Genomic DNA, 13,231 nt, shown 5'->3' on the forward strand with positions numbered 1-13,231 from the left:
GACCTGCCCAGCTCCTTTTCCACCTATCCACTCCACCCTCTCCTCCCTGACTTATCACCTTCATCTCCTCCCCCACTGACCTATTGTACTCTATGCTACTCTATCCCCACCCCAACCCTCCTCTAGCTTATCTCTCCACGCTTCAGGCTCTCTGCCTTTATTCCTGATGAAGGGCTTTTGCCCGATTTCGAAGCTTTTCGGATGCTGCCTGAATTGCTGTGCTCTTCCAGCACCACTGATCCAGAATCTGGTTTCCAGCATCTGCAGTCATTGTTTTTACAACAGAATACATCATAACTTTGTGTGATAGGATAATGAGTGATGCTACTTAAATTGAAATTTATATTGAGAGAGATGTAAAATCAGTTTGTCACTCATTATTCACCCATAGCCATTATAAAAAGTCAAATTCCACTCCATTGAGTTTTGCATCAACATGCTGGCAGGGCATAATATATTAATGAAAAGATAAACTCAAATACTAAACCACTGGTCATATCATCCAGAAATCCACACCTTGGATCATCCAGGAACCAATTTCAGCTAGTTATTTCTGTATAACATAAAATTGGAAGAAAACATTACTTTTGTTTGTTTAGCATCAAGAGGAAGTGGTAAATAGATGAAAGTAGGATCCTTAATTTGGGCAGTTAACAGAAGTAGAAAATAACATGCATGAATCTAAAGCAAGACCTCCAATTGTAAGAATTCCCCTGCAAAATGAACAGGGTGATCAGTGAAATATCACCTGCAGATGTCAGAGACAGGCCTGACCATATTTGGGCTTCAGGCCTCATTTGAATGAAACAGGGGAACAATTGGAAGTGACCACTCAATTTACCAGATAGAAGCATTTGGATTTTGGCCAACTCAAGCAAATGAGTCAGCCGCCACAAGAGGCTGCTGGGAGAGGGGAAGAGGGCAAGCCTTGGGCTGACAGTGGGTCACAGGATTTTGTGGAGCCACAAGGGGCATGGAAATTAAGGTTTTCTTTGTTTTCTGAGTAGTTTCTTTAAAGATGGTTCATTAGGAGCTGAAGACAGGAATAAACTATTCAGAGCATGCATTGTGTAAACCTCTCCGATTTGATCAAGGCTTAATTACCTACATTTACATCGTCACAGCATCTGACAACTCCTTTAGGAAAGCATCAAGCCTACAGGTCACTTCCAGATGACATTAAACCTGAAATTCTTCTCTTAATTTAGTGACCAAGGAATTGGCATAACTCTATTGATTTCTTTCTGTTGATATTAGTTTCATTGGTTTAATGAAAGCATGGTTGTGGGTGAATTTCCATTTATAAGACCATAAGACATAGGAGCAGATGTAAGGCCATTCGGCCCATCGAGTCCACTCCGCCATTCAATCATGGCTGATGGGCATTTCAACTCCACTTACCCGCATTCTTATAAATGAGATCAGAGGTTAGAGAGATAATGATAAATGTAGTCAAATGTTTTGTAAGACATGATGATTGCTGAATTAGTTATTTTTGATTTGCTCATTCATGGGATGTGGATGTCACTGGCTGATCAGCATTTATTGCCCATTCCTAGTTGCCCTGGAGAAAGTAGGGGTGGGCTGCCTTCTTGAACCACTGCAGTCCACCTGTTGTGGGTGGACCCATAATGACATAAGGGAGGGAATTCCAGGATTTTAACCCAGCGACTGTGAAAGAACTGTTAATGTTTCCAAGTCAGGACAGTGAGTGGCTTGGAGAGGAACTTGAAGGGGGTGGTGATCCCATATATCTGCTGCGCTTGTCCTTCTGGATAGAAATGGTTGTGGGGTTGGAAGGCGCATACTGAAGTTCTTTGGTGAATTGCTGCAGTGCATCTTGTAGATAGTACACACTGTTGCGACTGAACATCAGTGGTGGAGAGAGTGAATGCTTGTGGATACAGTGCCAATCAAGAGGGCTGCTTTGCCCTGGATGGCTTCTTGAGTGTTGTTGGAGCTGCACACATCCAGGTAAATGGAGAGTATTCCATCACACTTCTGACTTGTGTCTCATAGATGCTGGATGGGGTTTGGGATGTCAGAAGGTGTGCTACTTGCTGCAGTATTCCTAGCCTCTGAAAATGATACCATGGAAATGCTATGTAAAGGAAGACCACAGATCAAGAACATGCAGTGTTAGGAGCTTGGAGTTATGTCTGAATCTTCTTCAAGGTGAGGATGGAAGAAACTGCAAAATTTGGATCAATGTTAAATTGGGAGAGTATATATAACATGATTCTGCAAATTGTACATGTTCTACAGAGGCGACAGCCTGATAGGCTACATGATCTCTCTGTTCCTATATTCAGACATTGTCAAAACAGAAATGAATAGTTTCAGTCTGCCCAGTACCAAACTAGACTAAAACAAAGGGCTCTGGAAGCACTTAGTAAAAAGTCAAACAAGGTGCTGTGAACTTGTACTGTCCATTGAATATGTTTCACATTTTACTTCAAATTGCATTAAGGGCAATGTTCCACACTTGAAGGCGACCTATGAAACTCTTGTATAGTGTAGTTGTAGGTTGTAAATTTGCAACATTGGACTACTTGTATTGTTTGATTTCCTGGACCTTTTTAACATTTAGCATTTCTTAGTTAACTCATTTTTAGGGGTTTCCCACAGCAGGCAAGAATTACATGAGGGTGACATGATTGAAATCTTAGCTGCTAGTCTTTCAGAAATGCATCTTCTGTTGGTGACTTTTTTTTAGATTAGATTAGATTCCCTACAGTGTGGAAACAGGCCCTTCAGCCCAACCAGTCTACACCGACCCTCCAAAGAGTAACCCACCCAGACCCATTTCCCTTTGACTAATGCATCTAACACTATGGGCAATTTAGTATGGCCAATTCCTCTGACCTGCACATCTTTGGATTGTAGGAGGAAACCGGAGTACCCGGAGGAAACCCACACAGACACAGGGAGAATGTGCAACCTCTACACAGACAGTCACTCGAGGCTGGAATTGAACCTGGGACCCCTGTTGCTGTGAGGCAGCAGTGCTAACTGCTGAGCTGGCCAAGCAACATTGACATGTCTACAATCTCAGTTATTTCATTCTCATAAAACCTGAAGAGGCAGCACTGTGATAGAAAATGTTTGTCAAGGAACAAACAGATGAAGAACACCTTACTCCTGATAAAAACAAGGAATTCATTCAAACCATTAGTGGATGACTATGGGTGCGCACTTTAAAGAGATTCAGTTATCTGTTACAACTTATCACAAAATGGGCTGCATTCTCAAATTAGTTTAATAGCACTATTATTTAGCACTTGCATATTTGAGATAAATGCATTTTAAAGTCACAGATTCTTGACTACAATTGTCCCTAACAATTTATGTTCCTGATCTAAACCACTGGAACATATTTATTTGAAAACATGAGTAGCTATCATTATTGTACAACTTATCAAAAACATAATTCCAAATGTTAAATGTACAAGAAAGAGATAATGTTTGAAACTTTGGAAGGTGCAAAGTGCCAATATTCAGGTGTTGTTGACCTTGTGATAGTCAGAATAACATTAATTAGTTTGTAATTGTTACTGAGGGCAGAATCTTCCCAGCTCCTAAACAATATGGGCATTGATGAGAAAGTTGGGAAAACCATGAGAGATGGCCAGCAAGAAGTTTCTCAATATCCGGACCAAAAAGTCCCATTCTGCAACCAACTATTGAATAAAAAGACAATATTCTTGTGAATGAATGTGAGAGGTCTGTTTGAATTCATTAACATCTCATTATGAGTTAATCTTGCCTCATTAACATACAGTTTTCCCTTCTCCCATCCACCAGATAGAAAATCAACAGCAACCACCTGATGAAGAGGCAGCGCTCAGAAAGCTAGTGCTTCCAAATAAACCTGTTGGACTATACCCTGATGTTGTGTGATTTTTGACGTTACCTTGAGTATGTAATTTAAAATAAATTCTGGGATTTACATATGACAGAACAGAAACCAGCTTATCCTATTCTAAAAGATGAAAGATTTAATCTAAAATTGTTTAATGTATCACATTTCCATGATCTTTAGCTATAAATTCTGTGATCATGATCTTATTCTCCACAACCACCTGATGAAGGAGCGTCGCTCCGAAAGCTAGTGCTTTCAAATAAACCTGTTGGACTATAACCTGGTGTTGTGTGATTTTTAGCTTTACATAGAGCAAGCCATTGTTATACATTTAAGAACATCAGGAGGTGACCCCTGGATTCCCAAGTATAATTTACATGTGTAATATTTTACACAAGGACTTGTGGATATAGACAGGCACGAACCCCAATCAAGAATCATCTTTGTTCAATTCCTGACCCTCTTTAGATGTTCACAAGAAAGTTATTCTGTGGACACTTCTACCTCATTCTGTTACACTGAATCAGGATTTATGATTGAACTCAAGTCTTGGAATTAATAATCTATAATATTGCTTTGTTTCATTCCGTTATACAAGTACCTTTTTTAGTGTTACATAACGAGATTTGGATTTGGAGCATGTTGGTATTGCAAAGGACATGTTCATAAGTTACATTGGCTTGCTTGTAGAATTTTGCACATGTTGCAAGAAGCACATTACTCATGTAGCAAACTGCCATAAATAAGATAGCATGTCGTCTGCAGAGAATTACAATAACACTGAGGAAAGAGCAGCCACAACCCACCACAACAAAATTTGAGCTATTCACCAGTGATTCTGCAAGCGATCTGCTGTGAAAATGTGGCAAATCCTGGGTTACTTCATTTAGTGACAATACCATTACTTTCAGCCCAGTACTATAAACTGTGTAACTAGAAATAAAATGGTGGTTTCTGAGCAGATCAAAATATTACCAGCAAAATCTCTGAAATAAATTGATGTAAAGAACGATAAAAAGCTAAAAAACACTAAAAAAAATGAAAAATAAATTGAAAAAATATATAGTTGAAAAGAAAAAAGCTGTTAAATAGATAGAACTATCTAAAAAAATTAAAATCAGCTTTATGTTGTTCACATGCATGAGAACAGATGGCTTTTATCACCAGATAGTCATGTTAGCAAACACTTTCAGCAAATAATTTCCACAAGAAATAATCAGTCCTATTAAAGTACTGTATTCCCAATTCAATGAAGGATTGAAACATGCTCCTTCATGATTAATTCTGTATAATATGCACAGGCGAGATCCATGGAGGTTGGGAGAAAGTTAATGGGGATTGTTCTATTTACAGTCAAAGCTTTGGTTCTCCAGTGCCCACTCTCACTATCTTAGCTTAATCCATGTCTGATCTGATTCAAAAGTCAGCTGGAATGTCGGGAGATTGTGATTCCTGGAACGTGAAAGGAATTGTGAAAACATTGGTAATTTGCTTGGGCTGGTATCTTGCCCGAGCATCACAGGTGGTACCAGGCACCGCATGTTCAAAGATGGAGCCTTCATCACACCATCAACTTTGCAAAAGGCCCCACCACATTCTGGTTCTCATCCAGCTCATTCTGTACTGAATGTGCTTTATAGTGTTCATAGATCACATCTGCTTTCTATTATAACAACATCTGTAATAACAATTTTTGTGAAGTTACAAATGCTAAAAGTCATAACGTAGAATTAGAGGTATCCTTATCACTAAGTTATTTTTCAAATCTACTTAGAATTGCCTTTCCCCTCCAAAGTAAGTTATATCATTGTATCTGAAATGTCAGCACTTAGGTCTTTTAAGTGTTAATTAGGAATAAAATTGCAAAGAAATTAGCCAAACCAGCACTTTTTTTGTTTTATCAGTTTTGAAAGTGTTATTTTTAATCTCCTGGTTTGCGATAAATTTATCTGGGTTCAAAGCACAATTCACCTCTGAAGTAGAGACAGCCAGATAATGCTATCTCTGACTGAACCAGCCTTTGCTTTGATTTTATCTCCTGTCATTAGTAAAAGCTAATTTATTACACCATTTGTTTTCCCAAAATCATTAAAGAACTTTAGTTTTAATGGTTTCATTAAATTTAAGAATCCATTAATCTAAACTACTGTAAAGAATTCCTTCAAAAAGCCACCTACTATTTATCAGATTTCCCAAGAACCCGAATCTACTGCTTGGAATATTCACTGCGTACTTATTTAAGAAATTGTCTTTAAAGATTGTATGTGAAGGCATTCAATTATTCTCCACAAAATCAGCAGTATAATATTTTACACCTGTGCCCTGTGTGTGACTCACATGGACACAGTGATTAGCTCAGTACTAACATTATTTTGTCTCAATGCAGTGACTTTCCTTCAGTATTGTTTTGCAAGGTCATTAGATAAATACAGATAAGGAGCCTTATGGCATATCTCTGCACTGTCCCCAGGCTTTAAATGTTTTCCTTGTGCCCCACTGAGACTAAGGCAGGGTCTGACCAGCGTACACCCTAAAGCTGACCAGCTTATCTTCTACCATTTCAGCGTATAGTTCAATTTGGTGCTTTCTTTCATCAGTCTCGCACAGTTATTTGACATGTTAATTGCCAAATGTACTGATATACCAGATCCTTGTAATGTCACAGTCCATGAAAATTAGCCTATTACCCATTTACCTTTTGAAGATGTGAGGTATCCTTATTAAAAGCTCTCTTCCAAAACAATGAAGAGACATAATTATCTCCACATTCATCTTCCTAGTGAAATTCCTTTCAGTGAGACGAGATTCTCACTTGTCTATGAATGCTTGGGTGGGCTCCACTCTAAAATATTCTCTTGTCTTAAACTTTCTCTCTGCACAGGAAATGGAACTGAGATACCAGGATTTGGCAGCAGACTATTTGGCAGCTGGTAATGACAATTGCAAATGTGAGGTAGGAGATCATAATCCTGTAAACAAATCTCCTGTCTGAGTTAACAATATTTGATGTGGTGCAAAATGGTGGCAATATTTCTATTTAGCATTAAGTTAAAAAAGGTAAAGTCACCAGTGTTGTGCTCTCTCGTTAGAGAGAGTCAATTGGTGGTTTAACAAGAGAGTCATCATGCCTCAGGCATGGGGAGAGGTTGAGAAGGACAATCTTTCATGGCAATCACAGCCATGCAGGAATGGTTGGCATCACCCATCAACCAGCAGGCACAGGACCTCTCCATCTCCATCTCCAGCGACCGACCAACCACAGACAAAAAAAACCATAGCCATCACTCACCAACCATCCAAGCAACTGAGCTAACTGACCCCTCCCATATTCAGCAATGGTTAAATCAATTGCACAATAAGTGCAAAGTGGAGTCCTCATCCTCAACCCAATAAAACAGTGTCAGTGTGCTCAGTTTTGAAGTAATGGAACAAACCTGTACATTGCTCAGAAATTAGTATGTTTCTTATCAGTCTGTGCATAGCCATGTAAATGAGAGTGGTTCAGGTGTTTGATTTGTTTGAGCATGTCAAGTCAGCTGTAAGTGGAGACTATTTCCTGAGAAACGTGATTGTACATGCGCAAAGGTTCGAATACTTTAATCCAGTTAAGGACAAAAATCTCTTGGTTGTGATCAAATTCTTTTGGAGGTGATGTGGTGAAAAGTTTTTGTATCAGCCCTAACATCAATGGATCATAAAACCAGGTGCGTGACCAGATGTTGACCTGTTTCTGTTAAGTGAGTTAGGTTCAAGACCTGGCTAAAATGTTTGCTTACAGTTATAGGAATTTATTTTGGTGAAATGGCACTGGTAATACAGGCTGGAACATCTCTGAGAGAAGAAGAGAAAGAACAATAGAAAGAGAAATAAATACATTGGCGATTGTAGCCAGGTACAGTGGAAGGCAAAAATGATAATGTGTATATTTTGTGCATGTGTTCGGTACTTGATCCAATCTAATTATTTTATCTAATATTATTGTGTTCTTGTGTCTTACATTACTCCCTTGGTAAAACCCCAGCTCGTTATACCTTTTATGAGGACCTTTGCTTGCTTTTAGATCTCGGTACCTTTCAGTTAGGTATTGCCCTATGGCACCATGGGGCTGCCCTCTCATTAGAGAGAAATGCCTGGTGGTGGTTTAACCAGAGGATCACCACACCTCAGGAGAGGGGAGAGATTGAGAAGGAGAATCCTTCATGATAACCTCAGCTGGTACAGGAATTAAACCCATGCTGTTGGCAACAGTCTACATCACAAACCAGCTAGCCAGCCAAATGAGCAAACTGAGCCCCTTCAGAAAATGAACAACGTAAACCTAGTAATTGTTTTTAGCTACTGGACTACTCCAATGCTTTAAATGATCTTTTGCAAAACAACATATCGGACATCATTTTCAGCTTAAAATAGCAAGCAAGTTTATAACATAAAAGGTAAATAAGTAGCCAAATGTAATATAATTATGCATTTCTATCAAACCTTTCAAGTGAACAAAATAAAAATATTGCAAATAACATACAAATACACAGAGTTTGATTTCTTACCACTGTAGGAGCTAACATAATTTAATATGCTTCTTAGAAACGTAAATCCACTTGTTCTTTTAGTGGTTTCAAACAGATCAGTTCCTTCTCTGAGATTTTCAGATAAACTCTTTGAAGCGGAGAAGTACTTGTTTATCATATCTTGGAAAGGTTTTAGGTTCTGGCTATTCCAAGTTAGGGAGAAATCGAAAATCATATGCGAATCAAACCGTTGCACTGCATTATTCCTTTCTCCAGTCTTTGGCTGACAAAGCGTTGCAGTATCAGCGTAGGCATGCTACAAGATCCTGGCTTGGCTGCTGTTAAATTCCTCAGTAGCTGATCTGTTCGCTTTTTGCTGGTCTCCTCAAGTCTTCCTCACGATCCCTGCCAAAGATGATAGGTCATGGGATTCATGCACAAGTATGTGGAGGAGGCACATTCAAATTTGCAAATGGGAGAAATGCATCCTATGGAATCAATGTGCCCTAACAATGCTGGATGCATAAGCTGTCTGCTCACCCCGGCATCCATAAAACCATAAGATAAAGAAGTAGAATTAGGCCATTCAGCCCATCAAGTCTTCACTGCTATTTGATCACAGCTGATATGTTTGTCAACCCCATTCTCCTGCCTTTGTCCCATAACCTTTGAGCTCCTTACTAATCAAAATCCTATCTATCTCTGTCTTAAATGCATGCAATGCCTTGGCCTCCACAGCCTTCTGTGCCAATGAGTTCCACAAATTCACCCCCTCTGGAAGAAGAAATTCTTCCTCATCTCAATTCTAAAGGGTTGTCCCTTCATTCTGAGGCTGTGCCATCAGATCCTCATCCCCCCATTAGTGGAAACATCTTCTCCACTCCACTCTATCCAGGCCTCCCAGTATTCTGTAAGCAATGCAAAATATGCCAAAGTATTGCACTAACATTTATAGACTCAAAGCAGAAGCTCTTTGGTTAGTTGCTGAATGAATGGTCAGGAACTGGACTTTTGCCAACCTCTATGCATCCACCACTGCTCAATCCGTTTATTTGAATCAGAGCTTATTAGGTTTGCATGGCTAACTTTCACCATGAAAATATCAGCTATTTCTGCAAGAGTGGAGAAGCCCAGCATCAGAAGTGAAGGCAAGAGATTTTAAAGTGATAGAGGCTGACCAGAGATCTGTGGCAAGTTTCCCACTGGGCACCAACTAAGACTGAGCCTTCATCATGTAGATCTGTGGAGCCAAATGGAGACATTAAAAGCTGCAAAGTGGTCCTCAATGCCTGATCTCAGGGCTGGCTACCATGTGTTCAACAGGCTGGTATCCATAGGTTGAATCAGGCAGCAAAAGACTTTCAGAGATTTACAAGTGTTTTATTGTAAATCTATAACTTAGTGCAAACACCGTTTCCACCATTCCTCTCTGGATCCTTTCCCTGTCCAGAAGTCAAGTCCCCACTGAGGAAGAATCTAGCTCTTCACTTTTAATTAACACATTCACAGATGTTAAAACACACTTCTGGAGCAGATATGATGTGAACCCTGGGCCTCATGGCTCAGAGATAGGGTCACCGCCATTTCACCACAGAGCTTCATGAATCCAGTTCTTTTTGAAAAATGAACACACCAGGGACCGTCAACAATAATAGAAGGGAAGGACATGGAAAGAGGGAAGGTATTTAATTAAAATGGAATGGGGGAGGGTAGGAATAAGGCAGTCCACCTCCCACAGTGCCCACCGCTCTCTCATGACATCGAGAGTGTTGGTGGACACTGCAAGCTCTGTCTCCAAGGCCTATAAGGGCAAGAATGTGATCATGGAAAAGGGGCAGTCAGCTGGGAACTGTGCAGAGGTGGGTACTGCAGATGTTGGAGATTAGAGTGGTGCTGGAAAAGCACAGCAGGTCAGACAGCATCCAAGGAGCAGGAAAATCGATGTTTCGGGCAAAAGCCCTTCATTAGCATTCATCCCTCCATGGTCTACAGCCCAACCTGACAATGGTTTATTTAGATCAGATTGGTGCTGGAAAAGCACAGCAGGTCAAGCAGCATCTGAGGAACAGGAAAATCAATGTTTCGGGCAAAAGCCCTTCATCAGGAAACAGGAACCCTTCCCGCTCCTCAGATGCTGCCTGACCTGCTGTGCTTTCCCAGCACCACTCTGATCTAACCTCTGGTTTCCAGCATCTGCAGTCGTCACTTGTGCCGAATAGTTTATTTAGCCAGACCCAGGCAGCAGACCCATCACAAGGTACTCAGACTATCCTGGCCCCATTTTTACAAGATGCTCAACCCAGTTCATGTTTTAATAAAACCACAACCAAATCTACCCACCATTGCAATGCAGCAATAACAAAATAGGGAAGCGTATGAAGAGAGGGAGAGAATTAAATTAAAATGGAATTAGTTGAACCCAGCTCTTAAATACAAAGTCCAATGAGTGTCATTTTCTCTCAGTCAACCCTGGAGCTGTTTTAGGCTTACCCTTATATGGATATGCATGTCTAATACTGACAGATTCCAGACTCATTTTTATTCAAGTCAAGAAAAATATATTTAGACAAGGATCACAGTCTAAAGGTATGGAGTTAGCCATTCAGGACTGAGATGAGGAGAAATGTTGTCACCTAGAGAGTGGTGAGTCTGTGGAATTCTCGGCCACAGAAAGTGATTGAGATCAAAACATTGAATATTTTCAAGAAGGAGTAAAATACAGTTCATAGAGAAAGACAGATCTCTGGCCACAAACAAGATGCAAGGATGGTATGTTGCTTCTTATGTGTGAAGGTTGAGGATAACTTGGAGTGACTACAGGACATTCTGAAGTGGGAGGGTGAACAGCCAGTAGTCATGGTGCACATTGGCACCATTACATAGCTTAGAAAAGAGATGTAGTCTGAAAAGCAGAATAAAGGGAGTTAGGAAACAAGTCAAACAAAAGGACCCTATAGGTAGGAATCTCTGGTTTGCTACTGGTGTTACATGCTACCATGTGTTCAACAGGCTGGTATCCATAGGTTGAATCATATTGGAACTCCATTTTATAATTTTCCACTCCTGTACCCCTTACTGCCAATCCTTTACTTCTTGTCCTTCATCTTGGATATTTAGCCAGTTTTTACATTTTTCCACAGACATGCTTGCATGGCCCACAATCCAAGATGTTGGCAGTGGGGACAGCAGTATTTGGCTCCTGAGCGAAGGGCTCCATCACTCTTGGGCTCATACACTGGGCCAAGTTGCATCCATGCTGCTTCAACATTCTCTTTCCAGTTTGGTAACATTTTTGTTTTGACTTTGGTTGCCCTGGGACCTCATCCTGATGTCCTCCGATGAGTCCTCCATCTTGGGTGGCAGTGTCAGAAGATGAGCCAGGACTCTGTTGGCTGATGTCCAATGTCGGAGGAAGCGCAGGACCTGCACTGAACCATCTCCAGCTCAGAGGCGATGGCGCCATTGACAGTAGAAAAGGACCACATTGTCAGGACTCCAGAGACAATGTCTGAGAGTAGTGACGAAAGGAGGAGGTGCAGATGAATGCTAGGGAGAAGGAAAAATGAATTTTTAAAGCTGTTTCAACCACTGTAATATCAATTTAATATTAATTTATTTAGTATTTTCACATTTGTACAATTTCTTCAGTAATTTATTCCATAATCCAAGATTGTGCCAGAATGTGGCAGGATTATACACATTTCACTGTACCGAGGTACAAGTGACAATATTAAATAAATCTAAATCTAATGGCGACCTTTCAGTCATCTGACTCTGCTGGCTGGTAAACCATTCATGAATGGAATTCGAGCAAATGATCCTTGCATGAGATTACTTTGTCATGTTCTTTGTGATCAATTAGTGTATCAGTATGTAATTCTCTTAAATTCTGCCTCTCTGGTTCCAAATTGCAGAACTTGTGGCATGCAAAGTACATACTACTTCATTATCCACATCTTCTCCCACATTCTCAGAGTCAGAAAACTCATAACGCATCCCACTCAATATGCGGAATGTGCCATTATATATTGTGAATCCTGTGTAATTAAAATTTTTGCATTATGAAAGCTTTCCTGTGAGGAGGGAGGAGCAAATTGGTTATGCAATTTTCTTATCAGTCAGACTCCTCCCTTCAGAGGTCAATAACACTTCTTGGATCTCTTGACAAGAAACTCTTGGTTTCCTCAACAGAGTACAATAAGATTTGGATTGTGTGAATTGTTTAATTTTTACTGAATACAAAACCTTTACATTCTTCATGTCCAAATGCATTTTTGCTTTTTTCATCAAAGCTTTACTAAACGATAATGGCATGTCACTGTGGTTGGCACAGTCCTTATCAAACGTCACAGTCCTGCAATTTCACAGGGGTAAACCACTCTCCTTAAAGATGGTAATGAATTATTGTCACTGAATTAAAAGCAGGTAGAGCTTTCATATTCTTTGAATATAATTTTATTTGTTTTGTCTAGGATATCTAAATAACAGGTCAGCCAATCAACTCAACATACATTTGAGTTACAGCCAAGTACAGTACAACTGACTGAATCAGCGTGGGTTCCATTCCTGCACCAGCTGAAGTTACTACTTAGGACACTCCTTCTCAAACTCTCCCCTCTCCTGAGATGGCATAACCCTCAGAGGCTGGACCTTTTGGCTAAGATCAAGTGTCTGTTCTTATCAGGACAGGGGTCGAGTTGCGAGTCATCAGAGCTAGTGGAGATCATCGCTGGATCGTGATTGGACGTTGGAGGATCGTTTGGTTGTGCTGACCTGCTATTGGTGGATCTTCATGCTGGCTTCGGCCTAACGCCAATTCAGGGACCAGCCAACCTCAGAGCTATGGCCTCAACAGCTGCCCGCA

The 13,231-nt window shown here is 40.3% G+C and overlaps 1 protein-coding gene across 1 annotated transcript in view; it reads right to left on the bottom strand.

Moving 5' to 3' along the window:
• Positions 1 to 8,713, bottom strand: part of LOC122557359 — a 123,130-nt gene extending 114,417 nt beyond the window's left edge. Inside the window, exon 1 of the mRNA XM_043704991.1 lies at positions 8,407 to 8,713. Coding sequence (XP_043560926.1) covers positions 8,407 to 8,602 — 196 coding nt within the window. The 5' untranslated portion in view covers positions 8,603 to 8,713. The remainder of the gene's footprint in view (positions 1 to 8,406) is intronic.
• Between the last annotated feature and the right edge of the window lie 4,518 nt (positions 8,714 to 13,231).

Source organism: Chiloscyllium plagiosum, chromosome 15 (assembly GCF_004010195.1).
Source record: "Chiloscyllium plagiosum isolate BGI_BamShark_2017 chromosome 15, ASM401019v2, whole genome shotgun sequence".
Taxonomy (NCBI): Eukaryota; Metazoa; Chordata; class Chondrichthyes; order Orectolobiformes; family Hemiscylliidae; genus Chiloscyllium; species Chiloscyllium plagiosum.